At 39.9% G+C, this 20,419-nt stretch overlaps 1 protein-coding gene across 6 annotated transcripts in view; it reads left to right on the top strand.

The window, feature by feature from the left end:
• Positions 1-416: 416 nt before the first annotated feature.
• The window catches only part of KIF16B (kinesin family member 16B), a 142,274-nt gene continuing 122,271 nt past the window's right edge, over positions 417-20,419 (top strand). For 2 of the 6 annotated variants that reach the window (XM_055725900.1, XM_055725899.1), the window contains exons 1-3: positions 426-678; positions 16,519-16,588; positions 17,589-17,702. In XM_055725900.1, the coding sequence (XP_055581875.1) occupies positions 632-678; positions 16,519-16,588; positions 17,589-17,702 (231 nt within the window). In that variant the 5' untranslated portion in view covers positions 426-631. Of the gene's footprint in view, positions 679-16,518; positions 16,589-17,588; positions 17,703-20,419 lie in introns of all 6 variants that reach the window. The other 4 variants (XM_055725893.1, XM_055725896.1, XM_055725897.1 and 1 more) reach the window with 4 other exon arrangements.

Below are 20,419 nucleotides of genomic sequence, written 5' to 3'. Positions count from 1 at the left end.
GTTATATATGGCGTGTATATAGGGTTATATATATATGCGTATATATATAGAAACCTCTATCTACAACTCTTTATCTCTCTCTATATAAAATGGGGAGATACATATTTACAGGGGTGTGTGTATATGCGTATATATAGGCATATACAGCTCCCCATAAATATATCTATATAGGCTATACACCTACCCACCCAAAAAAATTGTAAAAAAAAAAAAAGTATAGATACGGCGGGGGACGGCCCTGCGGAGAAGCCCCTGCCCGCCCACGGTAACTGTCCCTGCCCCGTACCCCTCCCCCGAAGCACCCCCCCGCCTTCCCCTTCCCCTTCCCTTTCCTCTTCCTCTTCCTCCCCCACCCCGCCGCGGCGGAGGGCGGGGTGGCGCCGCCGGGAGCAGCAACGCCTTACGACGCTGTTTGTCCGTGCGCCGCCCCCGTAGCCTCCTGCTGGGGCAGGGCGCTGCGGGGGGCGGGCGGCGGTTGCCATAGCGACATGGCCTAGGCCGGCCGGCGGCCTGCGCTCGGCCCCGGCGGGCGGGGCGCGGGTCAGCGGCGGGGGCCTGGCCGGGCGGGGCCAGGCCGGACCGGCGGCGGCTGGAGCAGGTGCGGGCCCGAGTGGGCCGGCGGGGATGAGCCATGGCGTCGGTGAAGGTGGCCGTGCGAGTGCGGCCCATGAACCGCAGGTGAGTGAGGGGCTGCGCGACCCCGGGTGCAGCCGCCGCCGGTGCGGGAAGCGCCGTGTGCCACCCGTGCGGCGGCGGTGACAGCCGTGCGGCCCTGGGGGCTGAGGGGAGCCCTGCCGGGGACTTCAGGGGTTGCTTGGCGCTGGGCTGAGCGGCTGCTGGGAGCGCTTCGCCGCCCGGCAGGCTGGGAAGGAGCTCCCCCGTTGTGCTGGAAGTGCGGGGCCTGTGCTGGGGCGCTGGGCTGCCCATGGTCTCAGGCACTGGGCTGCCCCATCCTTTTATAACGACGGAAAGGCCACGTTGGCGAAGATAGGAAACTGCCGAGAGGCAAGGGCCTGCCAGGGGTGTACGACCAGGCTTCTAAAGCGTGGGATAAAGCCCCTTCGTCTAGAAACTGAAACTCCTTCTACCTGCTTGCAAGGGATTAGTGTCTAGTTCGTTTGTAGCACCAGCTTTTGTGGAGGAGCCCTTAGAGTAGAGGTTACTAGTAGGCTACTTAAGCTCAAAGTATAGAAGAGGCAGTCTGCCTCGTTTACTGTGTTGACAGGAGTTTATTACTGCCTTCCTGAGAGGTGTCTAGAAAATACATACATTTCTTTGGTGAAATAAGTCTGTCATATGCACAACAGAGTTAATTTTGACTGATATAATTTGAGAACCGTTTGTAGAAGATGATCAGACTCTACTGGCAGTGCTTGCTCTTCTTCCCTTGTTCTGGAATGATGTTGCCAATTAAAAAGGAAAGTGTTTCAGGGGCATGGGCAGCCAGCCAGGCTCTCACCATTCCTTTCACTTGATCCGTTCAGGTATTTACAAAACAAAACTTGCCAGGTTCTGAAAGTTGGTCAGTATCTTGTCACTTTCACTGGGGGTAAACCAGACCTTATGGCAATGAAATTGATGAAGGTAGGAAGGGGGAAATACTGCTGCTTAGTTTCAAGTAGTTTAGGCCGTTTGATGGAGCAGAGTGGTTAGAGGCCAGGCTTGGTGAATCATTTTGTCAGCCCTCCTGCTTTTCTCCTGCTCCCTCCCTTAAGTTTCAGCATATGGTCCTTAGAAAATTTATATATATTATTTTATATATATATAATTATTCTATATATACACTTCCTTCAAATCTTTCTGACAGCAGGTAGCATAGATCTTTAAAGTATTGCTAAGACTTGTTGTTTGTAATGGTTTGGTAGCAAAGAAGTTTTGTTTGTGGACTAGACCCATGATCTGCGAAGAGACGAAAGAGACAGGGAAATGGAAAGCGTACGGCAGAAGAGAAAAGGGCAGTTAATTGTGATAGGCAGTGGAAATGGCAATTGATAAAAGTTTGAGTGGAAGTTTGCAAGTATTGTGAAAGAATATCACAGACAGTGACTGTAGGCCTGGCATCTGTATTGCATGTGGGAGGATAACTTGGATGGGGCTGGATCAGAGCATATCCAGAAAATTGTTCATGATCCATGAAAAAGACCAGAGCAGACAGAGGCTTGGTGTGATCAAAGCAGCAAGCCGGGAAAATAGTCTTTGACACTGTGTACTGAGTGGCAGTGGGCAGGCTGTGAATAAACTTATTCTGAAAACCAGTAGGCATCTGACTATGGGAATAAATGAAGTGTGAAGAGCCTTCCATTTCAAGTTGCCGAAACCTTGCTGTTTGCGGGATGGTGCTTGACGTTTATGAAACATTACTGGGAAGCTGGGTTCAGTGTTGTGGGATGTTGCTTCTAAGTCTTGATTTTTTCAGCATGGTTGCTGTTCAGCGTGGCACGTGGTACTGCAGCCTGGGAGCAGTGCTGGGGTCGATGGTGCTCCTTTGCTTCAGATAGTACTGGACTCTTGTGCTATATATTGTAAACCAGAGATCCAATAGCTTTTCCTGTTGCAATAGTGAAGGTATGGTGAACCCTTGGCTAGGAGTAGTAATCGTGTCTTGCTTACGTCAGTTTCCCTTGTGTCTTCTCTCAGCTGTGCTCCCTTCCCCTATATGAGTGACTGCAGGGTTTTGCAGAGGAAGGGTCTTTCTGCCTGTTCAAAGGAACTTTCCAGTTGAGTGTTCATTGTGCAGCACTTATTTTCAAAATCTTTAACCTGATACTGTATAGAGTTAAATTTAATTTTGTGTCTCTAAATTTGCTTTGGTTTGTTCAAAGCTTAATCATATAATGCAGCTTATTTCATGAGTCATTTTTAATTAGAGAAGACAGAGTTAATGAATGGTTATTGGTAAGACTACTGCATTATGGAGCAGTTGCGCTGTGTGGTATCATAGCACTGCTAATTGTGTAATAAGTCATGAACACAGATCTTGGAATGAATCATGTGATAGGAGGTTGTTGTTTAAGGATTACTTGCTGTTCCATGGCTTAGATGACAAACTTCAGTGTGGGGTTTTTTTTTTTTTTCCCTCCTCCTGCTATGATTTATTTCCAGTTGTCTTGTTTTCTCACTTGACCTGGAATTTATTTATTTCAGTGCTGTTGTTAAAGTCCTTCACCATTCTTCTTAAAGTAGTTAACATCCCAAATTGTGTTACACAGAGATTACACTAGAGGTTTTTGACTATAACACTGGATAACATAACAAAAATGATGCCCTAGGGCTTTGCAGTTACTACTTTGAAATCAGTTGTGAGTGTGAACTTAGAAAGTTCAGTTACTTGGTGAGTCGCCGTCTGTCCTTTGGTTTGCCTCATTCAGTACTGAATTGCAGGGACAACCTTTCAGTCTGTGCTTGTATTTTAATGTTTCTGCAGAGTGGCTAAAAACCTGCCAGCTGGCAGAAGACTAGGTTTTCTTTATCGAGTAGAAATCTGCAGCGAGGTGAGGTTGGGTGGTTGATGTATTTTGCTCTGGCAAGTTAATGGTTTTGGTCACTATTATTTCTAAAGTTCATTTTCCAAAATGGTCACTAGAAACATTCATTCATTGTCTTATAATTTGGAGGACTTGACTGGAGAATCCCATATCTGGCCCCAGAAAATGCAGTTTCTCATCAAGATTCTGTCGTTCCTCAGATTGGCTGTTTACTGGGCAAAAATATGGGGTTATAGAGAAGCGTAATTGGCTTTGAGGCACTTTTCTGTTCACCTGCTGAACTGATGATTTTCGGTTACTAGTTACTAGTCACTGTCTTCTGTACAGTGTGAGATATTTGGGATCCTGTTAAGCCTCATCTAATTCTAGCTCTCTGTTTTGTATCATGCACTGCATCTGCGCAGTTCAAATAAATACATTGCTTTATGTTCAGAGTCTTTTAAGAAGAATGAGGGGGTAATCTTTTCTTCCATTTTATGTTACACTTTCTCTGCAGGAAAACAAGAATTTTCAGTTAGTGTCCAGGGAAACCACTTTTATACTTTTTTGTCAGTTAAACCATCTAAAATATGCTAAATATGAAAAAATGTTTTGATGTTTAATAAAGGAAATATCAACTTGATCCTTTCAGATACTATCACTAATTCTTGTGCACCTCAATTTCTTACACCTGATAGCTCTGTTCTGTTTAGCTTTTACTTCATGGAGTAATAGAGGAAAACAAGCTGCTTCTGATTTTTAACTTTTGTAATCTGTTTCTCGCATTTGCATAAACTAATCATTGTACTTAACTGCTTGAACAAACCAAACAATGGTCATATGCTGTCCTTACCTGTGGAAGATGCAGCTAACATCAGAATATGGGTTTGCACTGCAGTAAGTTCTTCTTCGCTGTGCTTATCCAGTGCTCTCGGTGTTTTTAAATGTTTGTTTAGATGAGCCGTGTAGACTTTCCCACAGCTTTGTTCTTATTTCCAATACAATGAAATAGAAATTCCAATATGATTTAATTTTAAATGATTAGGTTTTTAGCCCTACCTGCATGTACACACTCCTTAGATTTGTTTTCTAAACAGAAGTGACTGATGGGGAAGGCAGAAATGCATGTCAGTGGCTATAGTGCTCTATGTGGTTATACAGTCAATCACAATTGTCGCATCAAAATGAACAGCTTTTATGTTTGATAGTGGGGAGACAGAGAAAATAGGTTTTCTTGCTTAGAGAAGACTGTTCTGTGACTCAGGAATTTGCTTGGATTAAAAGCTATGCGATACCAATACTTTAATCCACAAATACATTATGCACGATTATTCATTAGGTGTAAGACTGGCCCTCTTGATTTTACATTATTACACCTTTCAGTTATGCTTGTAAGTCTAACATGCGGAGCTGTTGTCAGACTACCTTGGGAAATGTAGGACCAACATTATATTATCTCTAATAACTGCTTGCACAATCCAAGCCTCGGTATCAGTAGCAAAGTTTTCAACAGCTCAAATTACTATAGCAATGCAAAGGACAGAGATATAAAATAAGCTGTTTCATTTTACAAGGGACATGTGACTAATAGTGTCTTTGTGGCAGCAAAAAGAGATAAACAAGTAAACAGTGAAGAGCCAGCTGAAGTCTTAATTTCCATTCCAAATGTTTACAAGTGATTTAGGTAGGAGTTTACTCGGGGTATGAAAGTTATAATTAACTATCCGTGCTTTCTAGATTTGAGAAGGGAAGAGACACATGGAGAATGTATTACAGAGTTTCCATTGCAGGGAAAAGGGGAATGAATTGGTATCTCATGATGAATTGCTGTGTCTAAAACGTCAGTTACTGTGTATATTTTTCATTTTCATGAATTTGTAAAGATAGGGCATTTTGACAAAATGTGTACAGCATCAGTGTAACTCAGGTAGAGTGAGAACAGATGGAGGGATTACAAGCAAGGACACCCACAGTGAAATATCATATCAGTCTCTGAAGTGCATGGTGAAATTTTTGCTGTGCCTGTTTCTGAACACTGGTTGTTGGTTGTTGCTCGTAAGAGGCATCAAGAATGATAGCAGAAATGTAACTCTGAGCTTTGATATGGCCAAGTGTTGCAGTACTGTCACTTTCTGAACTACAGTACCGATGAGGATAAGCCATTTATCAGGAACTGAGTTTGCTGTTTCTTACATTAAGTCTTTGAACTTCTGTTTTAATAATGGTGCCTGTGATTTGATTTATAATCAAGTATAATTTCTGTACTATAAAAATAAGCTGAAATACCTGTCAAGATAAGTAAGGCTTTGGTGTGCCTGGAGTGAGTGTACTTCTCTCTTGCCTCTGCCTTTATCTGTGGATGAGTCTGAATCCAATAAAAATCTGCTTCGATGCTGAGCTGGCAAGATAAACTAGCAGTTCTGAATGTAACTTTTTCACCTTGCCATATTTCTTGTCCAAAACCTTGAATCATTTAATGACCTCCAGCAGATTCTTCTCTTTGGAAAAGTGTTCAGAGTAGATACACTTCTCTCCCTGGAAGTAAGCTGTGCATATATGTATGTACAAGGGCCTTCATCAGTGTGCTGCTTGTGTGGTTAGCATTGGTTCAGTGCATAAATGTGTAAACTCTGAACTGAGTTCTTGGATCATATCAAGTTGATACTAAGAACTTGAAGTCTGAAATTAAGAGTGCTTTTGGTTTTGTAAGGTACATTAAAAATGGTTTTATTTTCTATTTGTTTTCTCTTACCTCTTCAAAAGGAGTTAACAGTAGGTAGAGTTGTAGTCTACAATATGGTCGTGCACACCTTCTCTGAACAGGTCCACTAGTCCAGGCAGGACCAGAGGGGTGAGCATCGTCATGACAAGAAATGTGTCATTTCTCCTTAATAATCACTACCTTTTACCTGACCTGATTGAAGATGTGCTTAGCGGGTGGGTTATGGTTGGCAATGGCTCGGCGATACCCGGTGGGTATGGCCAGGTTTTAGGGTGGCGTTAAGAACAGTGGGCTGCTTCGTTCATTTGGCCTTGCCAGCTCAACACAGGCAGGCTGCCGGACCTGAGAGAGCACAAAAATCTAGTACTTGTTCAATTGTGAGAAAGAAGTGTAGAATCTGATCCGTGTTTCCATACAGGTGAAATGAAATGATCGTTGTATGGCCCCCATGTTTAAGGTGTAGGACTCTGAGAGGAGTGGTGGGTAGGACACACAGGTATGCCTGTTCTGAAGGTGCTGTTGGCCCCTGGTTTTGATGGTGCTTGACTAGTGCTAGGGAGGCCTCTGCTTGTTAAATGTGGTGAGAACGTGTATTCTTCAAGCGCAGGTACCAACAATAAATTGTGACATAAACATTTGTAATTATGTGAAAATGCCCTCAAAGATTATCAAAGTCTTAGTGGTGATGGTAGTTTATGGCTGTTGTTATTGCTGTCTGTAGTTCTGGAATGAAGATGCAATTGAGCTAGCAGTGTTTGCTAGGAAATATAGGTGCTATGTATTATGAGGCTCCTCTAATTGGTATCTATCTGGATCATATATTTGAGAAAGGGATGTAGTAAGCTGTGTTATAGGGTTGCAAGCAGGCCATTTAAAAATTGAGGGAAGAGATCTTTCTCTTGAGAGTTGGGGAACTTGCTGTTGAAGCAAACGTAAGTAGGAGGGACAACTTGCTTGCAGCAGAGCATTGACTCAAACTTGTAAGGACTAGAGAAGGAAAAAAAAAAAAGAGAAGACCCTAGTGGGCTTACAGAAAAGTCTTGTCAGTGGCAAGAATAAGTAAGAGGTGATGGAAATCTTACAATCAATATAGTAGCATGGGAGATGGTTGGTGTTTAAGTTTTAAGGTTTTGTTGGCATAAGGGTAGTAAGTAGTAGATAAGTAATTCGGGCCTGGTTATGTAAGAATGGCATCCATGAAGGGGAAGGAAAACGCCAAAGTTATTTTACTTGGTAGTTGAAGTAGAACATTGCAAATAAAAAACAGAACAGCCCCTCTACTGAAGAGTTTGTTGCAAGAGGTCGTAAAATTCAGTATTGGGAAGGCGTGTTAAGGAGCGGGGTCTGATGACGGTATGGCCTTTGCTAAAATGAAAAGGTAAAGCCAAATAGAGAGGCCAACACCAAGGATGATAGTTGGCTGGGAATTGGGATGCTGCAGGTCAGGATATTCTAGAAAAACTTGTTGGACTCTCCTTAGGCTTTTCTACAACAGCAGGTGTCAGCAGTGCTGAAGCAAGCTGAAACTTAGGGGTACAAGCAATAAGGGAATGCTAGTGTTCTCTGATGGTTTGCTTCTCTAGAATTTCTCACCTGTTGTAAAGCACATGGTCTTTGAGGCTTGTTTTCTTCTTTGTTCTATGCCATTTTCCTCTGTGGTTAATCTATTGAAGTTTTTCTGCCTAAAGTGATGAATTCGAACTTTGGAGTGTGCTACAATCACAGTGCAGTTCTGATTTGCAAATATATTGCAAAGCCAAACACTGAAGTGGTGGTTGGTGCTTTCCCCAGCAAGCCCCTGGGTCAATATCTTATGAAGTCCTGTTTCTGGAACCTCATTATCTGAATTATGTTGGAAGAGATCTACAAAAATGATGGGAATTATTGATTCAAAAAATATTGAGCTACACGTGTACTCTATGTGTTATGACTACCGGAATAGATTAGGAGATGCAAGTCTAGAAATATTTGCAAGGCTTAAATGTTGAAAAGAAGAATTAAATATTTAGTTATGGCTCCTTCATAATATTGTGGAAGTAATGGAACGAAGCTAATAATGGATCAGCTTAAACAGTATCTAAGGAATTACTGCTAATGAGATAGTGCAGGTTGTGGATGAGTCTCCCGAGGGGAATGAAAGCCCAGGCAGTTGGGAAGAGCTCATTTCTTTGAAGAAAGTCATTACAGGAAACTATCTTGCTTGAATGGGAAGGAGAGACTAGACCTGGGTGACTTTTAAGTAGCTCCTGTGCTTGCCATTCTACCTCTGGCCTCCTCTACAGTGGTTTTTGCACAGCTTTGTATGTGAGAGAGATAATAAAGGGGGTATGTGGTCTTTAAAACAGGGGATCTTGCTGTTTTCATGTATCAACTGAGATATATTAGGGAGGAAGATTCTGAAGTGCAGAGCTTTATCCTTGTGTTGGTGGGCAGCAAAATGGAGCAGCCTTTGCTGCAGAAGGAGCTCTGAGTTTCAGCAAAACACTGGGTTCCCATTAACTGAAGAGTTAATGGTTGAGACTGACAGTTAATCTTGCATAAACCCTCAGAGATCAGGAAGCCCACATATAGCCTCTGTTTACATGAGCTTATTTTTCTGTCCTTTTTACTGCTTTAATGCAAATGCTTCAGAAGGTTTTCAAGCATGTGGGATTTGTCACAATGACTACCTTGTTTTGTCTGTCCCCCTCCCTAGCATTGAAGAACAAAGACCTTCCAGTGCCAGCGGGGCTGGAGAACAGTGGTGGTGTGGGCATGTGTGGGGCAACGTAATTAAACTGGTCTTATTTACAGATTCTAATCCCCAAAACTTCACAATCTTAAGCATTTTGAACTTAAAACCTAGTTTCAGAATAATGTTTCCTAGCTCATTGATTTGAGTATTATCAGACACATTGCCAGGTTACCTATGCATGTTTTATCTCTAAAATGATGAACAATAAAATACTTTCAAACTCTGCTTTTTGTTGAGATCTCCCTGAGACCAGCAGAGAAGAAGGTAAGGAGTGTATTGTAGCTTTCCTGATGAAACAAAGTGAGAGAAAGGTGAGTCTGATTTCTCAGGCTTTGTTTATTTGAAATTAAGACCGGTTTTGAAATAAATGGGATTAGCACTTGTCTGTTTTAACCTAGCTGAGCTCTTGGACTTCAAGACTCTTAGAAGTCTGAGTATCTGAAAGGCAGGTATTGTTGGTAAGAACAGCTGACTGAATTGAAGAGCAAAGTCCTCTATTTTGCAGTAGCTATGAATACAAAGCCAGGGTTATTTATTGAGAGGGTTTTTCAGAGTTATCTAACAGAAAGAGGGCATACATGGCACTTGGCATCTTAATTGCTGATGGGCTGAAGTTCTTACTGTTGAAGGCTCAGACACTTCAAATATTGGCTTTATGAAGACTCTTCTCCAAAGAGTTTGCATTGTAAATAAAAAGTTAATAGTGAGATAGAGAAATCTGGAATACACCCATCATTTTTCTGTATGCTTATACATTTGAAAGATCTTTGTACTTAGATAACTGAAGTCGTTTGTTGTTCAGTCCAGATTGTTTGGATGTGTCTCAGTAGAGGAAAAGAATGATAGAACAACAGCCTTATGGATTACTTGAGGGGCTAATAGATCTGTGAGGTTAGGCACAATTCTCCCCCACCCCCCCACCCCCCCCCCATTTCTAATTTGAGGACTTCTTGCCCCAAAAGAAAAGGACACTGCAGGGAAGCAATGTTTGAATCATGCTTTGTTATACACAAGAGGTTAAGCCAATACTTTATGTCTTGGGATGGCAGGAGTAAAAGAACAGATCACAAGAAACAAGGTATTAAAAGCAAAATATCACATGGATTAAAATCCAGGTGTCTAGAGAAATTTCATACTATCATAATAGTTACAACAAAATTCCAAGATGTCATTCAAATCAACTTGATTATGTCTGAGGTTGTATCTTACATTACTTCTGCCAAAGGTGGGCATTTGCTACTTTTTCTTAAAGGCTGGCATCAAAAATGTGTGTGAGGGGGTTCACATGTGGATATCTTAAAACTTAGCTATGCAGGACTAGTTCCTGCTGGTAAGACCGTTACTAAGCCTGGTTTAATGCTCCATGTATTCAGGCAAAGTAGCTGCTGAGGTAGTTGCTAATTGAAGATTAAATATTTTTCAGGTTACTATGCAGTTGTTGACTGTGGAATGTGTGGATACAGTAACTTTTTAAAGTTACCTATTGCTAATGAATTAAAAATTTGCTTATGTGGCTACCCACAAGACCTAATCTGAGTTGCTGGGAGGTGAATTCTACCTGTAATATTATTGAAAATACAAATTTAAAAAGCAGATCAAGTACATGATTTAATGTAATGACTAGTCTGTATGTGTTACCACAAGAGTGCGTAGCTTCCCCCCAAAAGAAATGATTTGACAGAAGACAGCACAAGGACACCTGCATGTTCATGTTCCAGGAGAGCCTTACTGCTGTGGATTAAACTACTGCCTTTCAGTATTGTTGATAAAATTTATTCTTATGGCTGAAGGCGTTTAATCTAGGTTGTCCTTCATACAAGAGCTGATATGTGTGTACTAGTATATGAACTTAGGGAGTATTTCTGTTTCATGAGATATATAAGATTTCCCCTGTTTCTGCAGTCTCTGCCACTGGGTTTATTATTCTGGTTTCAGCTGCACTGTGAAAAAAGTTCTGGGAGTAGCAGAACCATCTCATTTAACTATTTGCAAAGTTTGCTAGTGCTTTTTATAAAACTGGTATCACAGAAGGGAATGTGGATATCATTATGTCTCCACTAGCAAGTTACTAAGATTATGTTGATCACAGAAAACCTTATGCCCACATAAAATGTGCTTTATGACAAAACTCTTTTAAAGTACCAAGTATGTGCACAGTTTTTCTCTTACTGAGACACAATTGCAATCATATTTCTTTTAACTTCAGTCCCCATGAATCTTTTCTGCTGTTTTCTTGTCTGGCTTCTTAAGGTGAAACTTGAGAGACGGCGCAGCCCGTCTGTCAGCCGGGTTGGTCTCATCTAGCAGCTTTTGAACGTGCTGGCCGAGGTCAGCTGGATTTGACAGCTTGGTAGAGGTCTTGAAGATAATGAAGATGTGTTGTTCAGAGGAAATGGGTTGCCGTAAAAGTCTGCAAAGTCTGCAGAGCTCTCCCGAATGAGGGGGAGGCTGCAGCCCTGATCAGCTACCAGAGCATCCGCCTAGGAACCTCCCTTCAAACTAAATTGGAAGGACATCTGATTGCAGTTGCTCTCCTTGATGTACAATTTGTAGTTGTTAACTTTTAGACTGTATTAGTAAAAACATAGCTTCAGTCATTTAATATGTGCTTGTAGCCATATCAGTTAACAGCATGGGGTCACTACTTTGAGCTCGGGATATGCCAGGCTATTGCCCTGCTATGGAGACAACTGTGATTTTTATACAGTGCAATCATGTAGTACTGGTGACTTTAAGCTGTAGTGGATTCCCAGAATCTTATGATTAAGCCAGATTACTTGACTTGTTCTGATTTAAGGTCTTAGCCAACATATTGAAACTACTTGTTATTGATGTTTATAGAAAAAAATATTTTAATCTAAAGGGTAATGAAAATTATTTTATTTTTGTATACAGACCACCAGATACATGTTTTTAATACTGCATCTAGGTGTGGAATCACATTTAAAACTAACATGCTATCTATAAAACAATTCAATAGGTATTGAAGAAGTTAAAACAACAAAACCAAACAAAACCATCTGGATAGGAAAGAGAAAGATTGCACCAGCTTCAGTTTTCCTGTAGTTACACAAAGTAACAAAGAATTTACTGTGTAAGAGGGGTTTTGTTTGACTTTTTAAAGCATATGGTTGAATAGACTATTCCTCTTTTAAGAGTTACTCAGACAAAGGAAAGTGCTCTTGGTCTGTGTAATTCAACGGGAGGTCAGGGCAAACACACAGTATGTTACAAGCTGCAAGAAAATGCCAAGGTCTTTCTGTGACACTGTGCTTGTTTTTCAGTTAAATCTACCTTGAATTGTCCTGGTCATTAAGCAACCCTCATGCTTTCACTTTGTGACCCCAGAAATACACCTGTGTAGTGAACAAGCAGAGTGATAAAACAGGAAATCCGTGACATTGTGCCTAAAATGGAAACATAAGGAGTAGCAGGCACTTTGCTGAAAAGAAAAGCCATTGAGCATGGTTGAGTTGCTTTTACAGGTGCTCAGATTATGTTTTTGAGTAGTTGAAAACAAAATCACACATCTGCTCTTCAGTATAAGCCTTTCACAATAGATGTTCCATTAGATGTCTACTGTTAAGTGAATTTCCAAGAGTATATTTTACAGACCTTTTTCTATTTTGACACAGAGGTGCTCAGCAAGCTGTTCAGGTAGTGCCTGTGTCCTTGTCTGTGCATCCTTGGAGGTGGGCTGAAGTGGTCTTTCGAAACACCATTTGGGAAAACGGATTGCATTTTCTATCCTGTCTTTTTTGGTTTCCCCCTCCCACCCCCCAGATGAAACACATCTCATTCTTTCTGTTCTTTTCCTGGCGTGGTGTCTGACAGGTATTACAGTAATCACAACTGATTCCCATAGTACCAATTTAATGGAAAATATAATATCAAGATTTTCTAATGGGATAAACTATAATGAATGCTCTAGTGTCTAAATAATACAGAAAGGATTTATAAAAAGCCACTGTTTAACGGAACCTTCCATTGAAGGACCTTAAAGGAAGGAACTTAAAGATTAACTTGGAAGAAGGCCAAATACATTTTGCATGTCTGTGAAAAGGGTTTTTCTAAAGCTTCCCTTAATTTATATGTGAGGTAATAGTGGTTTTCTGTGCTCTTGTCCCTTCTCTCTGTGGAAGGATCTTCAGAAAGTCTTGTGGAGGACTGGGTGAGTGATAAAATGAACAGGGGTCAGTGAAAGTTATTTTGAAACCTGTAGATACTGCTAACATATGGCTGCCTCTAGTATGATTTCAACTAGATGCCTGTGGAGGTGCAAAAACCGCTCTGGTCTTTGCCCTGAAAGTAAGCAGGGGATATAAGGGAAGGAGAGGAAGAAACTGGCCATAGAGATACCTTCATTGGAGCTTTTTCCATGAAGCTGCTGGGTTTTGATACAGCTGCTGAACTACCTTCAGTCTGGGGAAGTTCTCATAAGCCACATGCCCCTTGGGCAAGGTTTTAGTAATTTCTCTTCAGCACAGGTAAGCCATTTACCAAGTTATCCCATTAGCAGACAAGTATACTAGTTCTTTTAAGCATACCTTGGTACTAATACTGATACTGTTTATACTAAAGTGCCAGTATTATTTGAAGTCGTTTTTCTGACACCCCTCCCTCCACCCCCCCCCCGCCCCTTTTTTAAAAATTATTCTTTCTACTCTCTTCCTCGCAATTAATTGCTAGATGACTAGCTGAATGTAACAATAGTAGAGGGTTAATAACAGCACAGGGCTGATGTATGTCCTTATGTCTGTGCCAAGAAACTTGCTTGTCTGATCACTTTGTAGTTTGGTTATGGGTCAGGCGATCACGAGTTACAAGTTTCCTTCCCTTGTGATCCTGGAACTCCATCCACGTGGTGTATGAAACAGCAGCGAGAGCAGCCCGGAGGCTGGCCCTGAACACTGCTCTGTGAGCAGATTGGGCGGGGGTGGCGGGGGGAGCAAGCTTTCTTAAATCATCAGAGCGTTAATTGTGAATTAGTTTTGGCAGCCAGCCCTTTTACATTGCTTTGTGATGAGGGGGCTGGAATTAACGGGGCAGTTTGGTTAGTGGCTGGGGCTTGTCTCTGCGCTGAGGGAGGGCTAGTGCTTCCTATGGATGCTGGTTGCAGTAGGGTTCTCCTAGCTCTGAAAGTTCTCAGAAGGGTACCTAACGCTGCAGTACAGCTGTTTACAGCCTGAACCTTTAATTAAAGTGGAACTTGCAATCAAAACTTTTTTGAAAGTGACTCAGCCCCTGCTGAACTGCATTAAATGAGTCCCTGGAAATAACTGGCATCACACAAGCAATTGTTTTTGACGGGTTCCTCTCAAACTCTTCATGTGTACAATAAATTATACTTGGCTGTCTTGAAATGAAGCTTTAGCATTTGATTCCCGTGAATTCTTTCCACTTCATTCAGGTTGACTTATTGATTCTGATCATAGTATTACTGTTTCAGGTTGTCCTCTCCCTATGCCTTCCCATACAAAAAAGCAAAATTCTGAATTCTGTTCATGATTTTTTTTTTTATTGGCTATTGCTCTACAGGGCCTTTTTTTCCCTTCTTTTTTTCTTTCTTTCTTTTTTTTTTTTTTTTTACTTTGAAATTTTCATTCTTTAATAAAATTTAGTAGTCTTATCAGTGTTATCACAAAAATTAATGTCTATAGGCTTCTCAGAATTTTGTGTAAGGCTTTAAACATTTTGCACCAGGTTTCCGTAATATGGAGAGCTGGCTAGGTTTGGGAAGGAAAGTACCAGTTTTCCTTCATACATCTCAAGCATGAAGAAATTGAGACAAAAAAAGGAGTAAATCTGGCCCAAATGTCTTCCTACCTGGAGTCCTTCCAAACTTCCTAGAGCAAGCAGGTCACAAATCTTATTTGAAACAGATTTACGTAGTAAGATAGACCATTTAATTGGGCCACATGACTTATTACACCTTCGCTGAGCAAATAGCTTCAGACAGGTAGAGACTGTTGAGGAAGCAGGATGGGTGGCAGCCATCCGCAAGCTGCGTTATTGTGATGCCAAAATCTATTTCCTACTAAAAAATACCATTGGACACTTCTCTGTTTCCCTGTTTGTTACCTGTAGCTGTATTTTAGTCTCTTAAGTGTAGACCTAGTAAAAGCTGCTGAGGATGACATGGAAATGAGTGAAGGTGCATCTCTTATGGCATATTTTTCTGTGGTAGATCTAAACTCAGTTGTATAATTAATGCTGTAATTATTGCAATTATATATTTTTATTAGCTTAGAAAAGAACTTAAAAGTGCTTACTGAAGTATCAGTACATTATTTGCTAAATCTTTATTCATTAATATAGATTTTTAAATGCGTTTTGCTTTTCTTTAGAATTTCTTCTGGAAAACTGAATGTGAATGGAGGGTGGGTACACAGTCAGCTAAGGAACATAGAACTGGTGATCCAGTGCACCAAGAGGAAGAAAGTGTCACTGAAATCCTGAACTTGGGTCTCCTGCTACTAGGAGGAAGTTTCTGTTTCTCTCTCTCTCTTTTTTTTTTTTTTTTTTTTGGTTGGTGCAGTGGATTTTTTTTTTTTTGGTTGGTGCAGTGGATATCCAGTAATTGCTGAGATACCATACAATATGGTCAAGCAGCACTTCAAAGCCCTCTGCTTTGTCAGGTGACTCAGATGGTTTTGGAACAGGGGTGTGTGTTAGATTTGGGAAGAGAGGTTTTGTATGGTGTATATAGCAGTCTTCCTCTTCTGGCTCTTTCATGTGGATGTTTTTAATAACACAGGAGATGTTGTCATTCAAAAGCAGCCTGCATTACTCTTATGGCCAACTATAATGAAATCCCATCTCTAGCAAGCAGGTTGATACATGCTGGTTTTAGACACTAAGGTAATGATTTTTTATGATAGTTTTGAAAACAGAAACATATGATGTGAAATAGATGGCAGGTACATGAAAACACTGCTGCAAAACTAGACTCTTGCGCACCGCCCCCCCCCGGCCCCAGAATTGATGTGCTTTGGAAAGCAACAAACCCATGTAACGCTCCCTTGGTAGCAGAGCCGCTCCTGCACAGCTGTGATGCATCACAACTGAAAAAATAAATTGGGTACCTCATTTCTAAGAGAGTTTTAAAATACTGGGGTTTTGTGGTTTAAATATTTAGTCCCTGTTTCCTAGGCTTATGGGTAAATGGGAACTGCTGCTAGTAGGGTGGTGGTAGGAGGCAGGGTCTTATCTCGTAGTGTTCTGTTTCGCAGTTCCTTAGAGCCATATAATTGACTTCGCTGGGCTTTGGATCAGACTACTTCAAATTAAGAACAAACCACTTAATTGACTTGCAGAGTCAAACTTCTGAAGCAGGTTTGCCCAAGCTGCTGCTCTGTTTCTAGATGATGGGATTTGGAGGCAAGCCCAAGTACTTCAAATATATCCCATAGCAATAAATAAACATTGGTCACAACAATTAAAAAATGACTTATAAATGAATTCACTGGATAATTGACTGTTGCAAGCAACCTGTTGAGTGGAAATATGACTGTAGATAATTGTGATATGTTTTATTTAACATATTTGTCTTTTTCCTTTCTTTTTTCCTTCCCGCCCCCCCCCCCCCCCCCCCCCAGGGAGAAAGACCGTAATGCAAAGTTTATTATTTCAATGGAAAAAAATAAAACTACAATCACAAACTTAAAGGTGAGTAAACATGATTTAAAAAAGGAATTCCTAACTGAACTAACTGAATAGTTGCCAAAACATGTCTGGACAAACAGTGGTGCTCACTGCACTGTGGAGAACAGCTTTAATTTTTAAAATACAAGGTTGAGATTTTTTTGGCAAATAGATTTAACTGTTTATTTGCTGCGCTGTGGTGTTCTGAAAACCACTCTACGGGCTGTATCTCATAGGTCATTACTTAGCTCAAAAATGAAAGCCAGCAATGGAAGAGAGGTACCTGTCTGGTAGCTATTAAAACTTTGCTTCATCTGTAGAAGAAGTCTTCTGGAATTCCCATGAAAGTGAACTAAACACAAAGTACCCACCACTTGCTGTAATATTTTGATGGTATATTTTAGCATTTCTTTCAGCAAGAGAAATCACGCACAGCAAATATGCTTTTGGAAGACAGTTTCCGATGACAAATACATGAAAAGGAATTTCACTGTGTAGTTTGTTTAGACTGATTCAGATAGCAGTGAATATTGCTGAAGTATAGTGAGCTGTCATGCCTTGAGCATGATGATAGCCTTAAGCAGCAAGTATGTAACAGCACTGTAATTATGACTCCACACTGAAATGCTGTTAACAATGCAAAGGTCTCTTTGGCTCCTATTAATTATGTGTGTAGGATAATCCTTTATTATAATCTGAATTTCATATACAGGACTGACATAACTGGACATAAGTATTGTGATAAAAATGTACCGTGGTAGGAGTAGTAAGCTAAACCCCAAATAATTCCTGCTGTGCTATCTTGTAACATGACTGTCCTTCTTGCTGAAGGGAGTATCTGTTGCTGATTTCTTCACTGATGTTGGAGTACTAGGCTAACCTGTCAGTATAAATTTCTAAATGTGTATAGCCTTATGTTGAATTTGCATTCTGATTATTTATTTTAAAACGTTTTTAATTGCTTCATCAGGATGTATCATACCAGCCCTTTTTTTTTTTTTTGGTATTTTTATTTTTTAAATAGGTACCAGAGGGTGGTACTGGAGACACTGGACGAGAAAGAACTAAGACATTTACCTATGATTTTTCTTATTTCTCAGCAGACAGCAAAAGTCCCAGCTTTGTCTGTCAAGAAATGGTAGGATTTCTGAATGTTTATTTTTTTTCTCCTTCCTCTTTCCTTTGGCTTGAAAGCATTCTTTGAAACTTCTTTCCACTGCTAGTGCTTCTTGTGTAATTTAGAAATTCCCTAGGCACCTGAGAATTTGATTTTTTTTTTTAAACTTAACCTAATATTGTTAAATTTCTTCTTTCTAGTTCTCTGATCTGTCTTGTAAGGTCAAGTTAGAAAACTTCCTTGAGAGCTAAATTTGTTTCTGAAAAGCATTTTTGAAAAAAAACCACTTTTAAAAAACAAGCATGTATCTTTAACTCACTTAGACAGAAACATTCCTCTTATCTGGTTGAAGTGTTTTTTGGGTTTTTTTTTGTCCAAAAGTCTTGGTACACCTTAAAGAAGACTCCTATTTCTCCTCCCTTGATTATTCAGCCTAGGAAAGGACAAAATTGCCTTTCTTCCTGCACACTCAGAACAGAAAATCAAACTCAGAGCTATAGGTATTACTTAAATGAACAGATAGATCCTCCCTTGACCTCATATTTCATGTGAACGTTGAACCTTTTGCTGTTTTACATTCCCAATAAATTTATTAAGTAAAAATAAAGTGTTTTGTGATTACTGTCTTCTCTTTGGATTTTGTGGAACTTGGGGTGCTGTACGCTTCAAGTGAGAGTATTTATTCCCCCCTTAGGATAATGCAAGGGTTTGCTGAATATGATGTAAGCTACTTGGATACATACCTTTTTGGTATGTACCTCATCTATTCTGTAACCTCCAAAATCAAGGATAGTGGTATGGCTAATCCTAAAAGCCTCAAAATTAAAACTAATACTAAGAAACAAGAAGTTCAAGCCTATATAAAAAATATTTATGAGAAGGACAAGCTTTGCTATTATATTTAATGACTGTAATTGAAAGGAAATTTATACCTGAATTTTCTATTTAACCATCAAAGTGGTAGGTCCTCTTTTTTTTTTTTTCCTGAAAGCTTCCTTTTTTATTTCACTGAGTTATTAGTTAGTTATTATTAATCCAAACATTTGTTCATCTATATTCTTGAACTTCCAGCATTGTTATTACTTGATGATACTCATTTAAGTAATACATTTTTTGCTATATTCTGTGAAATATCAAGAAGTATACATCTATTTATACATCTGTTTGGGCATTGATGTGGAAATATCCTAATTACTTAAGCACTGTGGCAAATTTAAGTAGTGTATTTGAGTGCAATAATTGGAACCCTAGTTTCTGTAAGCAGGTGTTGCAGGACATATGGCTTTACTAGAACTTTAGCAAATGCTTTAAGCTGAACATTTAGAGAATTATTTATTTTAATTAAAGCAGCTTTGATCATGTATTTTTTCTGATCTCATTTTAACTGAAACTTGAGATTTTGGTGGTGGTTCTACAGACACAACAAATGTTTGCCTTAAGTTTGCTCATACAAATTGATTAGGGACTCAGTTTACTATTGGTTTCATGAAAATGCATATATTTCTCAGTGATAACTGATACCCATATTCTCAGTTCTTCCTGATATAGATGAGTACATCTCCATAAAACAGCATTATTGATGTTTCAATGCATATTTGGAAAAGTCTGCAAAAAGTACCATAAAAGTAGTTATAGAAATTCTTCTTAAGCACCAATTGTAGCTTAGCTTTATGGATATTTAATTCTTGGATGATTTAGGTAGCTGTTTCTTTACCTGACTTTAGATACTTCTAGAAAGCTATGTTAGATGAGACTTGTTAGAAGAATGCCAAGAAAAGAGTCCATTGTTAGGCTGTTGCTGTTACAATGCAGTTTTTTTCCAGAATCTGAATATGGTATGAAATAATGAAGTTAATTCTTGTTAAAACAGCCATTTGTAAAACTTGAATTAATATAAATGTATATCCAAGTTGTATCCTGTGTTGGTGTCCAATTTCTGCTTATAAGTGATAAACTAAGTTCCATATTTTAAGTTTTTTAATTTGTGCCATTTTGCCTGTTTCAGAGCAAAGTTGAGGCAAGATCAGTATAACTTACCTGTGTCAGAAGCTTAGAGGAAAAAAAAAAAGAATTAAGATACCCATATAGGGATCACTGCAGCAGCCTTGAGCAATGATTTTTTTAAAGCTGTGAGCTTTATGTTTTGTAGTAATAGGATGCTAACAATAAATCCTAAGCATGGCTTAGATGTCCATGTACAACACCCTGCTATTACAGTGTGCCCCACAACCCCAGACTGCCTCTTTCATCCTTCCTGGCAAGAATGCTAACTTCATTTGCTCAGTCACGCTATTACTGTCCCTGTGTCAAGTGTTATTTTAATTACAATGTGAGCAGCACATGGAAAACAACAGGAATTTTCAAACCGTGGGAGTGCAATTTCTGAACAAATGCTGCACAAGCTATTGTTTTGCTTGTTACTAGTTTCATATTTAATTGGAAGACTTTGTAGTTAAGCTTTTATCAAGTTGCTGAAGAATTTCCACTTTACTGCACCAGTGGCGTAGAGGGGCATCTTTCATTCACATTCGCCTTGTCATGGAATAAAATTGATCTTGATTGTTGGTATTGCAGTTGCTTAGTGTGCTTTGTTCATGATTGTTATATTTTTCCATTTGAAAGGCAGAAAAATATTAAATGGAAGTCTGTCTAATATTTCATGCCCCATCAATATGCCTTGTAGATGCAAAATGTGCTTTAGAATTCAAAAATAGAGTGGGAGTGGCAATTTACCATCA

The sequence above is a fragment of the Falco cherrug genome, chromosome 13, assembly GCF_023634085.1.
Source record: "Falco cherrug isolate bFalChe1 chromosome 13, bFalChe1.pri, whole genome shotgun sequence".
NCBI classification, from domain to species: domain Eukaryota; kingdom Metazoa; phylum Chordata; class Aves; order Falconiformes; family Falconidae; genus Falco; species Falco cherrug.
Note: the sequence above shows the minus strand (reverse complement) of the source record. Positions and strands in the feature narration are given on the sequence as shown.